Below are 21,418 nucleotides of genomic sequence, written 5' to 3'. Positions count from 1 at the left end.
CCACCTATTTAAATAATTTAATATTTCTATATTCAGAACTTACTTTAAAACATTCATCACATAAAATTATGAATTTAAATGCTTTTATGCTACCTCTGAGCCTCATTAAACGCAGTCTGTAAATATACCTAAATGCCACTTTTGTGTTCTTCTGTGCCACATTTGTAGTGCAAAGATTAATTTTTTTATATTGATTTCATTTGATTGGTAATTCCTGATTCCTGATTGTGTCTTATTATACTAATTGAATGTATTGTTATAATACAAAATTAAAAAAAAGATTACACAGGAAAAAATAAAAGTTTATAAATATAACACAGGGTGCCTTTGATCTTGATACCTAAAAACATATGGTTTAGAGGAAACATGAAATAAGTTTAATGTTATAGATTATAAAGGTTTTTTATAATTAAAAAAATCTGAAAAGTTGTCAAAGTTACCCCCAACTTAACTTTTTCATTCCGCGTCGCCCCATCAAGCTCTCGCTGGATCCGCTCCACTATCAACGAGAGGAACGTCTGTACGTCTTCAACAGACAACGAAACAGCAACTTTTTTGGTTGTTAAAAAGAAAGGTGCGCTCGTTCAAAACAGTTGCGTCTGATCCTTCGCTGGCTGTGCTGATTTAAATCTAGCGGTTCTGTTGTGTTTTTTTTGTTGCAAGTTCAGTGACGCAGGTAGTGACGATTCTCTCCGGCCAATCCGTGATCAGCAGAGTTTACACGTCACGTTTTGGTAACGGTGCGGTTCGCTTGGAACCTCAACTGAGGTGGTACTTAAAAAAAGTACCAGGTACTGTACCCAGTGGAAATTTAAGACTTTTTAAGGACCCACGGAACCCTTAAAGAATTTATGCTTGGGGGGTAGTTTTGATATTTACCATCATACTTGTTGATGATAGAAGAGCAGTGCTCCAAAACCTCATAGTACTGGCCCAAAAGATTCTTGCACTGGCAATAGTTGAGGAGGAGAGGAGTGATCATGAGATCTAGTTTGATCCAATGGTCATCACCCGGACGCTCCTATAAACAGAGAATATATGTTTAAAGTAAAATTTCCAACCTTGAATACACTTTTGACTAGGGCTGCACAATGGTTAAACTGAAAATAACAATTTTCTTTGCTGAAATTATAATCATGATTATTCATCACGATATGAATAATAATCACAAGTCAAGGGAATGTCAGCTCATATGCAGGGTTTATTTTTACCCCATCTAATTTCCTGCCTTATTGTATACATTAACGCTCTAAATGATGAAAACTCTCAAAAGCAAAATATTACTTCCAAATTATTTGACTATTTTGCTATTGACAACCTTGAATTGTAGCACAGAGGTTGTCTAAATGCATTTATTCAGTTACCACAATTACAAACAAATGCAAGATTCATGTTTGGATTTATTTGTCAATGAGAAAGTTTGCTCACAAATTCAGTCTCAGCAAACAGCACAAGTGGCTTTGTAGAGGAAAGCAGACTGGCTATATGACACTTTCATCTGAGCAGAATATCTCAATGGAGATTCCTTAACTCCAATATACATGTTTGTCTGTGTTTACAGATCATTAGTGCTTTTTTGCAGGCCAGAGTGCAAGTGCACATGGTTGCCACTTTGGGAGATTAAGTAAAACACTGGGAGGAAAATTGATCTATTTAAGACAGGGCTGTCCAAACTCGGTCCTGGAGGGCCGGTGTCCTGCAGAGTTTAGCTCCAACTTGCCTCAACACACCTGACTGGAAGTTTCTATGCCTAGTAAGAGCTTGATTAGCTGGTTCAGGTTAGTTTAATTAGGGTTGGAGCTAAACTCTGCAGGACACCGGCCCTCCAGGACCGAGTTTGGACAGCCCTGATTTAAGAGAAAAGCTCTGATTGGGGGATCTGAACTCTTGACATCTGGCAACCCAAGCATGAACTTTGTAATGATTTGTACCTGGACTTTAAAGAGGACTCTTTTAAGTGATAGTTTCTCAGTCCACATTACATTCACACTGGTCTTTTTAGAAAACCAAACAATGTGAAAATAATATTATTTTGATATTAGAGATGATAACAATGATAATTGTATAAAATTATATACTACTACTGTAATACAACTGCAATGTAAAAATTCATATTTAATAGTAATATATTAATTACTTTACTTAACAGTTGTAAAATCACAGTATATATGTCTTCATTTCTTCACTTGCAAGCTTTAAAACCGGCACCATTCTTATTTTGGCAGAAAACTCCAGGGAGACCTCTTAAGTTTCTGTGACAGCAGGTATACAAATACTTAATTACAAATCCAGTGAACTGCTGTAAACAGCTGTCAACAAAACATTAGAATTTATGCAAATATGTAAAAATAAAGTGAACCTGACGCACATTGCGTTCCCAAACTTTCAGCATATGCAGAGATGGAGTTTACTGCATTTACTGAGAATAGAGCCACTCTGAGACACTGAAAACCCCGGAGGATCATGCACATTAATGCAATGTCATGCTTCACTTTAAAACACAGAGTGTGTCAGACTATAAGTGTAGAAATAATTTTGGTTCATTTTGAAACTGGCAGAACAGATTCACAGTCTAGGTAATTAATGAGGACCACTCATTGCTCAGCAGCTATTAAGGCTGACCTTCATCTGTAAGTTCTTCAGACAAGCTATGGCACTGTAGTACTTCTCAGCAGCTGCTGTAATATCTCCACTCTTGAAGAGCGCATTTCCATCCTCATGGATATGTGGTATGGCCTGCATTTTCTCCTCATCTGTCATTGCCCAAATTTCCAATTGGAAGGATCCAGGGGGCAAGATCTTGGGAAGATGAGAATCAGAATCATGAATCAGCAAGTGGGAATTACCAACAGCTATTTTGTAATTTAGGTATATATTTTTTCTTAAATTAGTAGAAATGCATATTATATTTAGTTCAATTGGAGGAATAGTTCCCCCAAGATGATATGTATGATTCTCTTTCAGCTGTTGAACACAAGATATTTTGAAGAATGTTGGTAACCAAACAGTTGACGGTAACCATTGACTTCCATAGCATGGAGAAAAATATTATGAAAGTCGATGGCTACCATCAACTTTTTGGTTACCAACATTCTTCAAAACACCTTGAGCAGAAAACTGAAACTCATACAGGTTTGGAACAAGTAGAGGGTGAGTAAATGATAGAATTTTCATTCTTGGGTGAACTATCCCTTTAACACCTTAAAATGCTTTTGGAACGGACAGGAATTTTAGTTATGATGCTGTTCATGTGGTTGTCTGAGCTCTCTGTCCACTTTTATGTAAAACTGCACCTCTTAAAATGAGATCATGCTACTGTTTCTCACCTCTAGCATTTCCAGAGTAAAAACTAGAGGCTGAGGATTAGCCTGCAACTTATCCAGATCGGAGTGACCCATAGAATGATGCGAGTGAACCTGCGCTATTCCACAGCAGTGTCTCTGTCCTTCCAGTGGGTCTTTTCCATGGCTGATGTTGCGTAGTGACCGAGAAACCAGAGGGTAGAGAGCTGTGTGCTATTAGAGTATTAAAAACAAAAAAATAAGTACTATCAGAACGAATAAAAAAAGTATTATTATTTGTATTTATTTACATATAATATTTACATGTATGCAATATTACAAATATGTAGACAGGTACATATTAGCAGGCAGAGAGAAATTAACTGACAGACAGGTCACTGACCATGACATCACAGGTGAACTCAGCAATTTCACCCTCTCTCATAGTGGTAACCACTTGCTCCCATACAGGAAGCTTGAACTTCTTCCCCAGTATGAGCTCCATAGGTTTACTCTGACCTCCCATTGTCCTGGAGTCATCCAACACGGTGCCATCGCAAAGGCTAGTGTGGTAATGAAACTTCACCTTTCAAGAGAGAAAAATACAAAATCATTCACGTGACTATTTATTATAAAGCATTTAATTTATACCTGATATTTGTTGCATTATGACATTTTGTTTGATTAAAATTCTCTACATTTGGAGCCCAACAGGCTCTCAGTGCAAGAACAGTTTGTTTACATTTAGTATTGCCCAGCAATGCTAATTCTTTATTCGATTCACATTTTAATCGAAGGTTAAATAAATCAATAAGATTTTACTACTACTATACAGTATCTGCTCCCTTGGCTTCGCCTCAAGCACCACAAGGCACAGAGAGAAAACATGTTGCTTATAATGAAGCCAGCGCCTATATGATGTTGCTGTTATGGGGTACGTAGCTTTCAGCTGTCACTCAGAAGAGATTAACCTTTTTTTCTCCTCTCAGTGCCAAAAATGCAAACAGACAGTCCATCCTGTTTGTGAGACCGCCTTCATAGCCTATAGCATCAGGTAAATTAACGTTATCCATCCCGATGCTTAGCTAACGGCTAAATCTGAATGCCTGGCGCCTCCCTTGTAAAAACAAGACATACACCAGTTGAAATTCTTCTATTCGCATTGCGATATATGCATAACGCAGTACACTGTACGACTTTTGGCCTATTTTCAGTCGAAATTAAGCCCATATTATGCGTCAAAAGTGGCGAATCCAGCTAGCTCCCTATCTTTAGAGTTCGCCACGTTAAATAACACATTTGTTGGTCGTCTCGACATTTCATTACTGTAAAATGTATCCTGTACGTTACACTACCTTTGTTCCATCGGGAAACGTTGAAAGTTCTCCTTTTCCAGGAGAGATGACTTTTTTCTGAATGCCATCAGCTCTGAGCTTTATGTCAATTTCCTCCATTCTTCTGGAAGATGTAGAATAGTGTCGCTCCGTTGAGTCCAGATGGCGCTGCAGCAGCGCTTCAGAATGACGGGGGTTACATTAAACAGCGCTGAACATCACTAGCCTGCTATTGCTTCTTCTTCTTGATTTTCTTTGGGTGGGTGGCATACAACTTTAAGGTGCATTACCGCCACCTGCTGGTGTGGGTTAAGATTGTACGAACATATTGGCGTTATCTCCTAAAATACCCATGTCTTTTTCAGATATTGCATTTAAAAATTAAACCATTTATCATGTGAATTATTATTTTTTCATTTCTATTTTTCTTTGTTATTCTACCTTTACCAACATTTCTTTGATTGTTATAAAACCGTCTTCTGGTTTTCATCCTTCAACTTTGTTTTGTCATTTCTCCACATGTTGTTTAATTCAAAGCTTCATTTCAGTCTTTCTATATTTTACTTTCATGTCTATGTTTGATTTTTTGTGTCTTCCTTTGCACAATTATCTGCCAACTTGTTTCCTTTTACACCTATTAGCTGGTACCCAACAGAAAGGTACCTTTAAACCCATCATCTGAATCCTGTACATTGTCTGAAGGATCTCTATCAGCACATCAGCTTTGCTTTTCATGTGACCTGTTTCTAATGTCCTCAAAAGTTGAACTTGAGTCAAAACATATGTGTCCTCAGTGGTTTATTTTCCTTAACCCACTGTAACGCTATTAGGATTGCCATGTTTTCTCTATAGTGTATACTGATAGATTGTCTAAAAATATTTGATTAATTCTGACATTTAAATCTGGTACCGTGAATACCACACCTACTTTGTTTTCTGTATTTTCGACGCACCTGAATATACATTAAAATAAATAACAATTGTTTTGAATATACAGGTGCATCTCAATAAATTAGACTGTTGTGGAAAAGTTCATTTATTTCAGTAATTTCAAAACTCAAATTGTGAAACTCGTGTATTAAATAAATTCAGGCCAACAATTCACTAAAAATGTTTTTTTTATTGGTCTTATGAAGTATTCTAATTTGTTGAGATAGTGAATTGGTGGGTTTTTGTTAAATGTGAGCCAAAATCATCACAATTAAAAGAACCAAAGACTTAAACTACTTCAGTCTGTGTGCATTGAATTTAATTAATACATGAGTTTCACAATTTGAGTTGAATTACTGAAATAAATGAACTTTTCCATGACATTCTAATATATTGAGATGCACCTGTACTTGTGCATTATTTTAGCATATTCCTTGTTTTTCTTGTCTAACAGTATCACGTTTACAGTGGGTTGTGGTTTATAAGTGGAATTATTGACCATGGTACGGTTGGATTTTATTTCCATTTCTTTTGTCACAAGGCATTTTCCCACATCAGTACTTCACATCAAATCGGTTATAAAAAGATTTAAGATTGTGTGTTTTGTGATTTTTATAAGGAGAGTATTTTTTTTCTTTGTTTTTGTACTAAATTGTACTAAACTGGTCTGATTTTCTACTTCCACTGCCTAGAGAACACTGGCAATCAGGAATAATTTTGCAAGTCTGCTGCTGTGTTCGAAATCCCATATCATACTACTCTTACTATTTCTGCTGTATCCAGTATGTATACTGTTCATAGTATGCTAAATTTCTGCATGCATGGAATAACCGGATGACCTATACTATAATTGCCAGAATCTGCTAAATATAACTCAGGTACCCTGAAATCAGTACAGAAGCTTTGTTCTGAATGGCATACTACCATACAACTCCTATGGTATTGCAGTATGCAATGTGTATACTGTGAATAGTACGTGAATTTTCTGTATGCATGGAATTCCCGGATTACCTACTACATTTGCTGAAATGTATGTATCTGAGGACTCTGCATGGGATACTGTTTCCCACAATGCAACGTGCTCCATGTGACGTTTCATCTTCAAATGCAGGAGTGAACTGGACACAGGAAATAGTAATTATAAATGTAACACTTTTATATGTACATATATATTTTACTGTAACAACCAATGTCTATCACAGTATACAGCATTAATAGAGGGGAGCAGATACATTGAAATTCAACAATAAGCTTTAAGAAAGTTAGCTTTTATTTCACTACTGTAAAAGAGATCTTTTGGAAAATGAAAGAGATATACCCTAACTCTAAACTCAATTGTGTATTTCAGATACTGTCATGTCCTACAATCTGAGAAACTGACACTCAATTACATCAAAATATACAAATAATGGTTTTGATGTTGTTTTACTTCATGTATTTATTTATGTTCAGTGTAAATTTTCACTAATTAATGTATTCAGCTAATAACTGTTGTTAGAGCACTGTCATTTTTTGTCATTTTTTAAATTTAATACCCTAACAGAGGCTACAAGATTATAAGACCAGGCAAAAAAACACAATATTAATCAATAATATACAAATACAGTATTATTAATACTGCTACTAATAATATAAATACACTAATATATAAATATTAATGAAAACAAACATGTAATTAAAAAGGTTATTTATAACATCATTAAGGTCCTATACATTTACATATATACTTTTTCACTGAGTTTGCAAGGATGGAAATGGAGCTCTGGGTCATGATGAGCTGTCAGTACATAACAACACTGGGGCTGGTTGTGACAGGGAGCATGGCCACTATTTGCCGAATTTCTCCATATCTGTGCCCTGAAATAAAACCAAAAATCAGGTTTATTATTTTTTTGTGTCATTTTTTGATTTGGAAACTGGACTGTCTTCCTACTGTGTTACAACTTATCATCTATATATGTACAAGGATTGGCTACATAACCCACAAAAGGCTTTCAGAATCTTTATAATTTATAATAATCTCTTTTTGAAACTTTAGAATTTTTTTTTAGTTCAGTACCTTAAACCATTCATGGTGCAGAATCTTGCCCAAATCGAGTCGCTCTGTTGGCTCACGCTGCAGGCAAGAGCAGATCAATTGGCAGCACTCTGCAAAAAGATAAGAGAGACAACTGATTATTACTTTTATCTTCATACCTCTATTATTCTAAACTGTACGACTAGACAGGACTGGAGGTTAGAAATCTGAAAAAAAAATCCTGCATTAATTACAATTTTTCTTTTGTATCGTGTTTCGTTCTTCTCTTTTGTATAATTTAGAATTACAATCGGCTTTCTTTGCTGTCATTAAGATCTTACCTAGTAACAAGCCAGCTATAAACCAACGGTTCAGATTGATCATAATCAGGTCGACGCTGTCTGGAAATGTCCCGCATACCAGCGAGAACAAGAGCACTCCCAATGAATATACTGTCGCTGGCTCCCCGTGGTACTTGCCCTCTGATAGGAATTCGGGTGGACAGTACATTTGTGTACCTGTCAGAAAAAGAGATTTTGTGTTATGTGCATTACATTACCACAGCATTTTGTCTAGGTGCCCATTAGCATGATACTTCAGTGATTCCTATTTTATGGCTTCAATACATACCCATGAATGTAGTATAGGGTGCACTTTGAAGGAGGTCGCCGCACCCAAAGTCAATTAGTTTGACTTCTAGGGTGTCCTTGTTGATCAAAAGGTTTTCCTTTTTGATGTCCCGGTGCAGCACTCCACGTTGGCAGCTCATGTAAGCGGCTTGTGTTGCCTGCCGCATGACAACCCGAGCCAACTCCTCGTCGATTCTGCCTCCATGGTGCTGCACAAAATCAAACAAGTCCTCGCAAGGAATAGGCCGCTCCAGAATCATGATACAGTATTCACCAACATCCTTCCAGTCCAGCAGCTGGATTATCTGGGGAACTCTGGGGCCTTCATTTACGAGGATTAAAAGAGCGACCTCCAGTGGAAGAGGTTCAGGCTGAAATAAAAACAAGTTTTATGATGGTTAGACGGAGGTGGATACCCAAATGCTGAAAACAGTGACTCAAGGGAAAAAATACAGAAAGCACAGTCTGCTTACAAAGTTGATGTAGTATTGCCTATCCTCTGTTTTCTTGACGAATTTCACTGCCACCTGATCAACAAAAGAAAGAAGAAGAATTTGTATGATAAATATTTATAATTAACATGTGTAGAGGTCATATCATTGCAATCATTATTCCTGAACAGATATGTAAAGTTTTGTGAATATAAATTCCAAGCAAAAATTAAAAAACATAAGATACACTAGAAGGACTTGCACCAAATGCAAAAGGATGAAGATAAGAAATTTCTGGCTAAGTAAAAAATAATTAAATAAAACATGATACCCAAAGGCCATCCTTCACACGCCTCCCTTCGTAGATGGCTCCAAATTGACCTCAGCATATTGCCGACTTCATAGCAGGAAAAGATGTCTATAAAAGATAAATAAGAGTATTTTACATTAAAAATCAAGCAGTGACATGTCCTACAGAGTTTATATTTATTTAACATAAAACTATGTTAAACAATTTTCTTTCATCTTATATAATTTACACATGCAGTTTTATGAGGTCAAATTAATTAAAATTCATTTGGATATTTTAGTTAAAAGTAAAACAAAATGATCAAAATATTAGTTTTTTTTTTTCATAAGAACTTCAAATTCTTATTCAACAATTACCCATTAAGTGCACATAAAAAAAAATTCTATATTAAGTATACATTTCCAAAGTGCAAATGAAAGACTGATTCATACCTGAGCAAGGATCAAATAAAGACTTGGTGTGGCCTGGAGTTTGTAGGACGTTCACACTCCAGTCAGAAACAGCACGTACTGGACCTTGGAAGGCATCAAAACTCCAGTCGGGCTCGACACGGACCAGAGCTTGTTGGGCATCAACACTCCAGTCGGACTCAGGGCGGACTGGAGCTTGGAGTGCATCAACACTCCAGTTGGACTCGACCTGGACTGGAACTTGTTGGGCATCAACACTCCAGTCAGACTTGGCGTGGACTGGTGCTTGGTGTGTATCAATATTCCAGTCGGACTCAGAGCAGACTGGAGCTGGTTGGGCATCAACACTCCAGTTGGACTCAGAGCGGACTGGAGCTTGGAGGGCATCAAGACTCCAGTTAGACTTGGCGTGGACTGGTGCTTGGTGTGCATCAATATTCCAGTCGGACTCAGAGTGGACTGGAGCTTGGAGGGCATCAACACTCCAGTTGGACCCAGAGCGGACTGGAGCTTGGAGGGCATCAAGACTCTAGTCAGACTTGGCGTGGACTGGTGCTTGGTCTGCATCAATATTCCAGTCGGACTCAGAGTGGACTGGAGTTTGGAGGGCATCAAGACTCCAGTCAGACTCGGCGCGGACTGGTGCTTGTTGGGCATCAACACTCCAGTCAGACTTGGCGTAGACTGGTGCTTGGTGTGTATCAATATTGCAGTCGGACTCAGAGCAGACTGGAGCTGGTTGGGCATCAACACTTCAGTTGGACTCAGAGCAGACTGGAGCTTGGAGGGCATCAAGACTCCAGTCAGACTTGGCATGGACTGGTGCTTGGTGTGCATCAATATTCCAGTCGGACTCAGAGTAGACTGGAGCTTGGAGGGCATCAAAACTCCAGTCGGGCTCAGAGCGGACTGGAGCTTGTTGGGCATCAACACTCCAGTCAGACTTGCCGTGGACTGGTGCTTGGTGTGCATCAATATTCCAGTCGGACTCAGAGCGGACTGGAGCTTGTTGGGCATCAACACTCCAATCAGACTCAGAGCGGACTGGAGCTTGGGGGGCATCAAAACTCCAGTCGGACTCAGAGCGGACTGGAGCTTGGAGGGCATCAAAACTCCAATCGGACTCAGAGCGAACTGGAGCTTGGAGGGCATCAAAACTCCAGTCGGACTCAGAGCGGACTGGAGCTTGGAGGGCATCAAAACTCCAATCGGACTCAGAGCGAACTGGAGCTTGGAGGGCATCAAAACTCCAGTCGGACTCAGAGCGGACTGGAGCTTGGAGGGCATCAAAACTCCAATTGGACTCAGAGCGAACTGGAGCTTGGAGGGCATCAAAACTCCAATCGGACTCAGAGCGGACTGGAGCTTGTTGGGCATCAACACTCAAGTCAGACTCAGAGCGGACTGGAGCTTGTTTGTCGTCAACACAACAGTCGGACTCAGCATGGACTGGAGCTTGGAGGGCTTCATTACTCTGGTTGTTGACGGTGTGGGCTGGAGCTTGGAGGGCGTCAACATTCTGGTAGGCCACAGTGTAGGCTGGAGTTTGAAGGACTTTTTTTACTAGGTCTCATACGACCAAAAAGTACCTTCCAAATCGACTTTTTCTTTTCACATTTCTCCTTCTTTCTTCCTCCTTTCGCCCCATCCACATCAGAGGCAGGCTCAGTGCAGGCCGCATCTTGGAGGAGGCCTTGGACACTGGAAATCTGGTCTAAAGAGGAATGACATCAACCAAAATTAATATGAATATAAGTTAAATATGACATCCTCTTATTAGCGCCTACTCATATTACTGCAAGTACGCTAGCTATAAATTATGAAGTGATACTTTTCTGATGTTTGGCAGGGCTCTACAGTGCAAGCATTTCACTCTCATTTGCAAGTGAAAAATGACTTTAGTGTGCAAGTGTCAAAAGTGCAAGTGACATCTTACCAATATATTAATTGTCTCACAAATGAAATATTAACACTTTATAACAACTTTCATATAACATTAACAAATAAATTCACATTATAAATACATAAATGCTTAACAGATCTTTAAAGGGGTCATATGATGCGATTTCAATTTTTCCTTTCTCTTTGGAGTGTTACAAGCTCTTGGTGCATAAAGAAGATTTGTAAAGTTGCAAAGACTAAAGTCTCAAATCCAAAGAGATATTCTTTATAAAAGTTAAGAGTCAGCCACGCCTACCTAAAACGACTCGTTCTAACGCGCCCCCACATAAACTACTTTGTTTGGCCTTCCAAAAGAGGATGAAACAAAACTGAATATTATGTGGCATTTAACATAGTTTTGAATTCGATTTTTTTAACTTGAATATTGAATATTTGAAATTTAACACAATTTGAACCACTGAATTTGTGGAAGCCAATTTGTAAAGCGAAATTAAATAGACCGAAAATTGCCTGTCGAATATTATAGGTCGTATTTTTAAACAGAATGTATATTTCGGATTTGAACTTTGGAAGGTGAATATGGATTACAGAATTTTTAATTATGAAAATGTGTGCGAAATATTTTAAATTGAAATATTCGCAGTGTAAATATACAAGCATGCTGAATTTCAGCCCCTAAAAGCCCTGAAAATACATATGCATTACAACACTGTTCCAGAACAGTTCAACCCAAATATTCAGATGTGTCCAGCACATTTTATGGAGGACGTTTCCTGATCCTGGGAGAGTACTACAACGCTGGCTGTTCTGACTCACAGACTGTAAGTATGTTTTTTATATTTAAAGAATTTGCCACTTACGATTCAACCGCGAGTTCTGAGCAGTGTAGAGTAGCACTTGTTGTTTGTCATTTCTCCGATCACAAATGCAGACATGGTTTTATGTTTACGCGGCGCGATGCAACGCAACGAGTAAAAAGACAGTATAATTCATGATAATCCGTAATTATGTCCCCACTGGATGCAACAAATGCCTCGTTTATAATGGGTTTTAATGTTTTTGTCTCTTCGCTCCGGCCGGGACACGGCATCACAATATGGTAAGGGGCGTAACATTTCAGTCACACGCTTGAGGTATTCGGCCAATCACAACGCACTGGATAGCTGGCCAATCACAGCACACCTCGCTTCTCAGACCGATGAGCTTTGTAAAAATCGACGCGTTTCAGAAAGGCGGGGCATAGAGGAGAAACAATAATATACAGCATGTGGAAAATAATGTGTTTTTTTTTACCTTAAACTGCATAAACACATTTCATTACACCAAATACACAAAATAATTTTCTTTTTTAGCAACGTCATATGACCCCTTTAATTAACAACAAAAATCCTCAACCTAACTTTTTTTTTTTAACGGATTCATTGTTTTTGTATGAAGAAGAACAAACGAGTAATGAGGTATTTAAGATACTGTCGTCGAGGTTTTTTGTTGTTCATTTTACTTGTTTAGGCATTTCTGTTTAGCTTGGCGTGTCATCGTGACGTATGTAGTTCATTTACATGTCAGTCTTCACTTTGGAAACCAAGTGTTTCAATATATCATAATGTAAGTCCTTCGCAATATATTGTATGTCTTTGTAGTGGTATATCACACTCTTCTGTAAAAGACTCCGTTGAAATAAATGTAACGCAGTAAAATCGCAGTACTACCGTCATGCAAGCGGTTCGCTGAATTTAGCTGTATATATATCCTGAGCCGGTATTAAACATAATTCGCATGTCTGAAAACGTGTAATCTAAGCTACGTACAGGGAACCTCGTTACACCATCATTGCTGAGGGAAAAGTCCCCGGACGTTGGACAGAGATGTTCTGCGTTGGGCGGTGGCTTGCGTAACGTGTTTAATGCTAAGACGTCCTGTGTGACAGAGCACATCGCTTGCAATCCAGATTTGTCAATATCACAGATATTCAAGTGAAGCACACACGTGCTGCTACAGAACGGGGCTCCTTCTCAGCATTCGCAGTGTTTCGTCGGCGTGGTGGAAATGTGGGAAACTGTTGCCTCCTGATTTGTAAATTGTTGTTTATGAACACGTTGAAAGTGTCACTTGTGTCAACAAGTTAACTTCAATAATGAGTAGCCTGTGTGTTCTCTAGAGCTGATTTTTCAGGGGGATTTCATTCTTACCATTCTAAAATAGATTATTTATCACTGATGGCAAAATTCGTTAGGCTATTTGATTAAAATAATTTATAAGTGGGCTGTAGGCTACCTACCAAATTACATTTGCCTCATAGATGACTAGGCCTAGAATAAAATATTAGGAAACAGGATACAAATTTATTACGAGGAATTGATTACAGGGACGTTTTAATCGTTTAATTGTTTAAAATATCTTACTGACTGCCCTTCTGTTTTTTATTATATTTATATTTTTATTATACTGCTCTGTCTGTTATATTTACATGTATATTTATTTATGTGTCTGTGTTTAAATACTGTTGCTCTATGTCAGCTTTTGAGAACTCAAATAAAGTATTGTTAAAATCTGAAATAGTCGAACTTTGAGTTTCGGGGCATTTTTGTCACTATCAGTGGCAATTTCGCCCCTAGCCACTATTAATTTATAGCTCTCTATTACATTGATGATTCCCCCACCCCCCCATTACCTCATGTCATTATCAACGATATACAGCTAACATGGTGCTGCCGTCTATACATACTGTGGTCTTATGGTTCGATCTCGCTTTTAATGAATCGAACCTCCGGTTCCATACGTACTCTGGACGCGCCCAGCTGATCCTGCGATCCGCCCACGTCTCAGCAACGCCACCCCCCATTTGCTAAACCGTCTGAAAATGCAAAACGCGGCATTTTATGGGTTGATCCCACGCATGCGCACATTTGATAGTTTTGTTTGAAGGAGTTCTCGTAGCCAGAGAAGACTCGACTGAATTTGTCCGGAAAGAGTGGCTCTCCACAAGGTTGCCAACTAGCATCATATTTTAAAGGAACCTATGAGTGAAAAGCACCTCTTTTTAAGCCGCAGTTCTTCTCGAAAAGGCGCATAGCTGCTTGATGCATTACTATCATCATGTTAGGGCATTATCCAAACGTGGAAAAATCGCAGCTTGTCAACTACGTGGAGGATTATTTGGAATGTGTCGAATCGCTGCCTTTGGATATACAGAGGAATGTTTCGTTGTTACGAGAGATTGACACCAAGTATCAAGGTAAGCGAAACATTTGTGAAAGGTGCCAGCGCGATATGATGCATATTTACGTTCGTTTACATCGTGTGTACTTCGCCCTGTAGACCGGCTTCGTTTCGATTCCTCACAATAACATAGAACACATTTTTATTAAACATTTATCAGTGCTTCCAAAGCTGTCCACGCCCGTTGCGTTTTAGTTGTATTTGGTCTTTAGCATATTCAGCTGTGTATGTTCCAGCAACACTATCCAATCACCAGTGATCAGCCATTTTGACTAGTGCATACTCTGTACTGTTGTTTGGCTGTGCTCTTTTAACGCATCGCGTTAGTTGCCATAGTATCGACGTAATGGTGCTTTCAGTCGGCGTGTTTTGTTCGCATGTAGCCGAAACAACCACAGCTCGATGTCGACGCCTTCGAGTTTGACTTAACAGTTCGCAAATGAAGGTTACCGTGCAAAATGATTTATATGTAACGAAAATGATTCATTCACGTTGTTAGTTCCTCATATTTTTTATAATACATACCGAGGAGCATGTACGCTTGGGCAGGTAGGCTGCTCGTATGTTTTTGTTACACAGCGGCAGGGGTAGCACTAGAGCAACCCTGGCATGCATTGCGAACAGCAAACAATCGACTGTAGTATGTTAACATGTGGCTTTGTAAAATGTATTGGGCGTGCACAAGCTGCCTCCCTTCATTTTCTAATATTTTGATTGAAAGTATTTGTCACCACCTCACTTTCTCTGTTTTCTGTGCCACTCAGAGGTCCTCAAGGAGGTGGATGAGATCTATGAAAAGTACAAAAAGGAGACTGACAGTGGGCAGCGCAAGCGACTGCAGATTCAATTGCAGCGGGCGCTCATCAGCAGTCAGGAGCTGGGAGATGAGAAAATCCATGTGGTCACACAGATGATGGAGGTGGTGGAAAACCGCTCTCGTCAGATCGAGGCCCACTCGCCTTGTTTCTTGGAGCCGGGAGACGCAGAGCGACCGGTGGAGAAGGTGAGGCACGACCCTGCGAGCACCTCCACAAACGTTATGCCTGAACGCTCTTCGACGCAGCGACCCAGGCGTCAACGCAACAGTGAGAGCCGTGACACTTGTTCCAACGGTGCCCTGGAAGATCTTGGCGAAGAGCCTCCGCCGCAGCCCCGTGAGAAAAAGTCCAAGTCGGCTAAGAAGAAGAAGCGCTCCAAGGCAAAGCAAGAGCGAGAAGCATCGCCAGTGGAGTTCACCATCGATCCCAATGAGCCCACCTACTGCCTCTGTGAACAGGTGTCCTATGGGGAGATGATTGGCTGCGACAATGAGCAATGTCCTATTGAGTGGTTCCATTTTTCCTGTGTTGGACTGACCTACAAGCCCAAGGGTAAATGGTATTGCCCCAAATGCAGGGGTGACAGTGAAAAGACTATGGAAAAAAGTGCAGATAGGGCCAAGAAGGATAGACGGTCCAGGTAGTGCCTTACAGGAGATGTGCTAGATTGTTTAAGTGAAAATATGCCTGTGTGGGGATTGGCAATTTAAAAAAAAAAAATGTTTGTGTTTAACTTCTGTTAAAAGGTTCTCCTCATGCACTTAGCTGAAAAGTTTCCAAACAGGTGCTCTTGTTGCTTTTGCATTAGGATGGAAACGACCAACAGACGTAATTAACCATGGAAACACAGATGTTTAATGTACTGCCACTAATGTCAATAATACAATGAAGAGTTATTTTCTAAGCTTTTTTTCCCTTTTAATTGTTGATTTCAGTAAGCCTCAAGTGTTTATATATGTTGGAGGTCACCTGGTCTGGAGTAATACGTGGTGTTAAAAAAAGGGGAAAGTGATTAAAATGCACGGGGTTTGATGAACATTGTCAACACCTTTTATTTGCATTTCTTGTTCTTTCAACAAAAAAAAAATATATATATATATATATGAAAAAACACCTCTGAAATGTCTTCCAGTGAGAAAACAAATTCATTTTCTTTGTTACTGTTTTGGAGTGATGTTTTTTTTTTTTTTATTATTCTTTTAAGTTTCATATATTTAAATAAATCAGTGCTTGTTACGTCTCTAATCTGCTTGTTGTTGTGTCACATGGATATATATATATGTGTGGTTTTTTTTTTTTTTTTTTTTTTTTTCTGAATTTAAAAAAATTCTTGATGAGAAAGAAGCTACACTGCCAGGCAAAAGCTTGGACACACTTGACTGAATTTGTTTCTCCTTTTAAAAATCTTTGGATATAAAGGCTTGTTCTTGAAGTAATAAATCATGCCTATGCATGAATTTCTTTACAAATCCAAAAGTTTTTCTTTCTTTTTGTCCCTCTTTTTTTATTGAATAGTGAAGGAAAAGCAGCTACCAAATGTGCAGCATACATGATTTGAAGAAGGTAAAAGCAGGGTTTCCACGGGTCTTTAAAAAGTCTTACATTTAGTTGGATCCAATTTAAGGCATTACAAAATCTGGTACACTGGTACAAGAAAGTCTTAATCATGATTTCAAAAGGTCTTAAATTTGGGGACGGAAAGACAAGAATTGCTATATGGTATAATAAAATATGAGCACTGCATGTTTCAAAATCAGGCACTGCTCTGCTTTGTGTTCTGCAGTTACCGGGGAAACCACTATATTTCTGCTGTTCCGAAAGCACCTCCTGCTGGCGGAGAATGAATGTGCATTTTCAATGAACCCGTCGCTGTTTTAGTTCAGACCAATGTGAAAATCAACCCATGTTTTTATGCTGCAAACACGCAGCGCAGTTGTAAATGTGAACTGGTGGATCGATAAGAAGACAATGCATTATAAAAATCTAAACAATTAACACAGTAAAATATATTTTTGTTATTTCATTATATAATTTATTGATAATAATTGTTCAAATTAATATAATGATACTTTTGATTAATTTGGATTAAAATGGTTTAAAGGCTGAATGTGAAGTTTATCATTTTTATAAAACTTTGTTTTTGTGAAAACATCTGAACTGTAAAAAATTTAACATTTTTTACAGTCATTTTACAGTTGAATTTGTTACCATTAGATATTTAATATGTTACTATAGACATTGCCCTACCTCACTCACATGGTATTAATTTTATTTGTGCAGGCCTTAAAAAGTCTTACATTTAAGTTTTAAAATCCTGCAGATAGCCTGTAAAAGACAAGTTTTAATTTAACATTTTATTTGTGTTATTTCATTGTTTTGTTTGTAATATTCTTAAATGTGGAAAATGGTACTAATAAAGCGTCCAAGCTTTTGTGTATAAGAGACAATAGTATTTTGATTATGCTAGAACAGAGTAGAATTTCCAATAGAATTTGATTCTCATTCTTTGTGCACTTTATATTTCACTCTGTGAAAGCCCAATTAATTAATTAATAATAATAAAAATATTAATAACATTAAAAAAAATTAAAGAAAAAAGTCTTTTGATGTGTTGAGGTAAGTTTAAAGCTTAACTGTTTGATATTTTACAGCTTTATCATGAGGTGTTAGTAGAAATATCTCTACTTGAATGGTTGGGGCCTGATTCAATCTATGAATGAAAAATTGCAAAAAGACATATATTCAGCGGTCAGACATATACAGACCAATCAGAATTTAGAAGCACACCCTTGTGTTATGAAACTGCCCAGAAAACACATGGTAGCAAATCATTGACCACATCAAATTCTGTTCTTTGGCAATATATAAATAAATAATTATTGCTTGCCAGCAGATGTCACCATAAAGGCATAAGTGGTTCTCAGCTGGTTTTGCTTCAGAGTTCAGATTTAACTTTTTTGAAGTTCAAAAAAAGGGTGCTTACAGGTAATTGTACAGTAATATCTGCTGGAAGAAATCACATTTTGTGAAAAAAATGCAGCCTACGTATATAGTACTACAAAACATTAGGCTGTTAGGTCACCAGCTCATTTAAGCATTTTGATCATTAGTTGTTAATATATATTTATTCTGGGTTACACAGTAATCAGGATTACTCTATAACCCAGGATTTGTTAGGTTAGCATTTCAAATGATGTAAGAATTCAGCTGTCAGTTAATAAGTATCTACTCAAGTATCTAGTGTGAAATGCAATTCATTTCTATTGTCTTCAATACTGCGGTTACCTGGGTTTGTGGGAGCGTGAAGAAAAACCTTTTTATCCAAACAATTGCAACCCTGGGTCAGGATTATAAAAGATTCAGTCTCGTTCTTTCTAGTGATACTCCGATCACTAAACAAGAGGAAACACCCTGGGAACCGAAAGCTGACACCAAAGCTCGGGTGCCCTTGCTCTCTGTGTAGAAGTTATTTGATCAAGGCCTTAGAGAAAAGGACCTCACACAAATGCAAACAAGGCCAAATTCTTTTTAGATAACAATCCACTATCTCGCACTGCCTACCTAAAAAAAAAGAGGAACTAATGATGATATAGAAGAAATACACAACTTCCACAGTTTTTTACTTTCTCAATGAAGCATTTAATTTAATTACCCATTTCAGCTATAAAATTAATTACGTTGACTAAGATAATTAATGTCTGTGTAAATAAAATTGATATCCCCACTACCATAGTTGTGGTTGGGGAGATTCTACAATTCAGAGCCTTTTGAGCTTTAAAATGTGAGAATTTTTTTTTTTTACCTGTATTTACGTTTAATCATAAAAAATGTCCATATCATCAAGCTTAATGGCCTAAAACCTAAATATTTTGTATAACCACTGACTAACTAACAAAATATCTACACTGTTATGGACAAATACATTTAGCCTAATAGAATTCCATGAATATATGAATACCTCTGGATATTATTTGATACATATTCCTGATAACCTTTTAAACAATAATTATATATTTCACTAAGCAAGTGTACATTGCTCATGATTTCTCTGTACATTTCTTTGTTTACTGTTAAGATGCATGCTGCAGGCCTACATGAGTGGTTTTCTTGAAGGACAGACATTTAACCATGATATTATTAAACTACTGATTAATAACTTAGTGTGCATAATAACAAAAAAACATAGCCCAATAAATTTAAATGATTAAAGATATAATAGGTAGGCCTATAATACTTTTGTTTTGGACCCAAAGCATTGTGTGTAATATAGTAAAAAACGTATTTTCTCTTTTTAATCAGCCTATTATAATTTTACTCGGTTGAAATGCAACATTATGACAGATTGCATCAAGAGCTAAAAGCACCGGATACAAGGAATGAGCCGGTTAAATAAAGTAAAACATAGGACACAGACATAGCCTGACCTCTCATCGCCTCTTTTAAGTCCACCCTTTCGTGAAAAGTGTTAAAATGCATTGCACTAATCTGTGAGTGCCAGCTCTCGCTCTGCTTTTCCCGTGTTCACCTGTTGCGAGGCTCGTGCGCTATACTCGCGATGTTTTGAAGGCCGCCTGTAGGTGGAGTCAGGAAAACATCTGGTGAACCGCGCGCTCTCTGTCGAGACATCCAATCTAATCCGCCGCCGCACCGGACACCAGGCGCAAGGCGTCAGGGACGAGGGTATGAGAGCCCGACGCTTCCGAGACGAGTTAACGGTTGCGAGTATAACATCAGAAAGCGTACGGTCTATATGAACACCCTATATTGTACAAGACCAACTGGGAGGCAACCACGGAGTGCACTAATGAAGACATGAATAAGAAGGGATGAAGTCATCTCCTGCGCTTTATAGCCAGGAAACATCACCGATGAATGAAGTGATCGATCAATCCACCGCTCAAGAGGCCTCGATGGTGGAGGAATCGGTCTCGCTTGCTTTCGGCCGTATGCGCAGAATGTCGCGGGAGAGGTGTGGAAAGAGGCAGGCTGAGATCTATTAATACAGACAGACCCATTGATCATTCAGCTCAGCTGCTTCACCCATCAGTGCAGTGCCTGGTTAATATTGCCCACTGGCATCGGGCTATGGGCGCACCGTACGGAACGCGACGTTGTAAGGGTTTGTTTGATGAATAAATGACATTGGCGTCTCTCTCGCGTATCATGCTGGTGGACCCTCCGCCGTCACGCGCAGCGCTTCGGCTCCTGGATATAAACTGAAATACGGTGCAATGTGTTCGTTTTGGAAATTCAATAAGGTGCGCAATAAAACACCGTGTGAGTGCCGCGGAGCATCGGACAGGCTCGCAATCCACGCCGTGGCCTGTGTGTGAAACGCGCCGGAGAATGGAGAAGTTCCTGCAGATAGCGCCCCATTCCCTGGCCATAGTGCTGTCGCGGGTCAGCGTGGAGGAAGCAGCCGCGGTCACGGAGAGGCTTCAGCACCATCACACCGGCTATGAGATATTCGCCGACTTCAAAGCGGAGAACATGCAGCACTTCTGGAATAAGAAAGTCACGGACGCCATATCGGAGACCTTCTTCTTGGGCTGGATAGATGAACATGTTCTGCTCATTCAAGGCAAGGAGGATCATTTGGAGGTCCTGAGGGAAGGATGGACACGGAGAGCCCTCAAACCACCGCGGGGCTTCGAGATCAAGTGCATAGGTAAGCCCTGACCAAATGGCATCACACAGGGACCCTTGATGGACAGCCATGGGGAAGGAAGCAAGCAGCCAAGTAGTTTTTCGAGGAATGTGGGCTAACGTTAGTGCCAGTGAATTATTTTAACATGGTGATGTGTGGTTGCAGAGGTTTGAAAGAAATTTGAAAATCTTCATACTGAAGATGCCAGTAAGGTGCACTTGCAAACTGAAAATGCAGAAAATTCAGTATGTGGTTCTTATGAGGTCAAGTTTATCTGTTTGAAGAAATTATCTACAAGGTAGACATTTTAAGAATTAAAAATGGGTTTAGTTACCTTGCCATGTAAGAAAAGCATTTTACTGTAAAAAGTGTTTTAGAAAAAAAAAAAAAAGAGAGCATGAAAATGTTATTTACATATAATTTACAAAGAAAATATTTAACAAGGCATATTTTATAGGCCTATATATATATATATATATATATATATATA

The 21,418-nt window shown here is 38.7% G+C and overlaps 4 protein-coding genes across 4 annotated transcripts in view; 2 read left to right on the top strand and 2 right to left on the bottom strand.

Moving 5' to 3' along the window:
- The window catches only part of LOC107684971 (AH receptor-interacting protein), a 10,897-nt gene extending 6,065 nt beyond the window's left edge, over window positions 1-4,832 (bottom strand). The window contains exons 1-5 of the mRNA XM_016481363.1: window positions 4,637-4,832; window positions 3,685-3,867; window positions 3,327-3,515; window positions 2,623-2,799; window positions 880-1,021 (exon numbers count right to left, since the gene is read on the bottom strand). Coding sequence (XP_016336849.1) covers window positions 880-1,021; window positions 2,623-2,799; window positions 3,327-3,515; window positions 3,685-3,867; window positions 4,637-4,735 — 790 coding nt within the window. The 5' untranslated portion in view covers window positions 4,736-4,832. The remainder of the gene's footprint in view (window positions 1-879; window positions 1,022-2,622; window positions 2,800-3,326; window positions 3,516-3,684; window positions 3,868-4,636) is intronic.
- Window positions 4,833-7,535: 2,703 nt separating this feature from the next.
- LOC107684974 (serine/threonine-protein kinase pim-2-like) lies at window positions 7,536-10,089 on the bottom strand. The gene is made up of 7 exons (XM_016481368.1): window positions 9,927-10,089; window positions 9,364-9,852; window positions 8,954-9,003; window positions 8,665-8,718; window positions 8,193-8,562; window positions 7,904-8,080; window positions 7,536-7,693 (listed from the first exon to the last, which is right to left on the bottom strand). The coding sequence occupies exons 1-7, from the start codon at window positions 10,087-10,089 to the stop codon at window positions 7,593-7,595; spliced, it is 1,404 nt and encodes a 467-aa protein (XP_016336854.1). The 3' UTR covers window positions 7,536-7,592.
- A 4,242-nt stretch (window positions 10,090-14,331) lies between these two features.
- On the top strand, window positions 14,332-16,472 carry LOC107684977 (inhibitor of growth protein 2-like). The gene is made up of 2 exons (XM_016481375.1): window positions 14,332-14,479; window positions 15,228-16,472. The coding sequence occupies exons 1-2, from the start codon at window positions 14,341-14,343 to the stop codon at window positions 15,923-15,925; spliced, it is 837 nt and encodes a 278-aa protein (XP_016336861.1). The 5' UTR covers window positions 14,332-14,340; the 3' UTR covers window positions 15,926-16,472.
- A 2,880-nt stretch (window positions 16,473-19,352) lies between these two features.
- Window positions 19,353-21,418, top strand: part of LOC107684970 (storkhead-box protein 2-like) — a 71,971-nt gene continuing 69,905 nt past the window's right edge. The window contains exon 1 of the mRNA XM_016481362.1: window positions 19,353-20,949. Within this exon, the coding sequence (XP_016336848.1) occupies window positions 20,628-20,949 (322 nt within the window). The 5' untranslated portion in view covers window positions 19,353-20,627. The remainder of the gene's footprint in view (window positions 20,950-21,418) is intronic.

The sequence above is a fragment of the Sinocyclocheilus anshuiensis genome, unplaced genomic scaffold (assembly GCF_001515605.1).
Source record: "Sinocyclocheilus anshuiensis isolate Anshui unplaced genomic scaffold, SAMN03320099.WGS_v1.1 scaffold685, whole genome shotgun sequence".
Lineage (NCBI taxonomy): Eukaryota > Metazoa > Chordata > Actinopteri > Cypriniformes > Cyprinidae > Sinocyclocheilus > Sinocyclocheilus anshuiensis.
Note: the sequence above shows the minus strand (reverse complement) of the source record. Positions and strands in the feature narration are given on the sequence as shown.

Coding starts and splice junctions, on each gene's coding strand:
- LOC107684974 (XM_016481368.1), bottom strand. CDS start 10,089: ATGCCCAACCAGCTCCAGTCTGCTCTGAGTCCGACTGCAATATTGATA. Junction 8,719..8,953: donor GTGTGAAGGATGGCCTTTGG/GTATCATGTTTT, acceptor TTTGTTGATCAG/GTGGCAGTGAAATTCGTCAA. Junction 8,563..8,664: donor GGCAATACTACATCAACTTT/GTAAGCAGACTG, acceptor TTTTTATTTCAG/CCTGAACCTCTTCCACTGGA.
- LOC107684977 (XM_016481375.1), top strand. CDS start 14,341: ATGTTAGGGCATTATCCAAACGTGGAAAAATCGCAGCTTGTCAACTAC. Junction 14,480..15,227: donor GATTGACACCAAGTATCAAG/GTAAGCGAAACA, acceptor TGTGCCACTCAG/AGGTCCTCAAGGAGGTGGAT.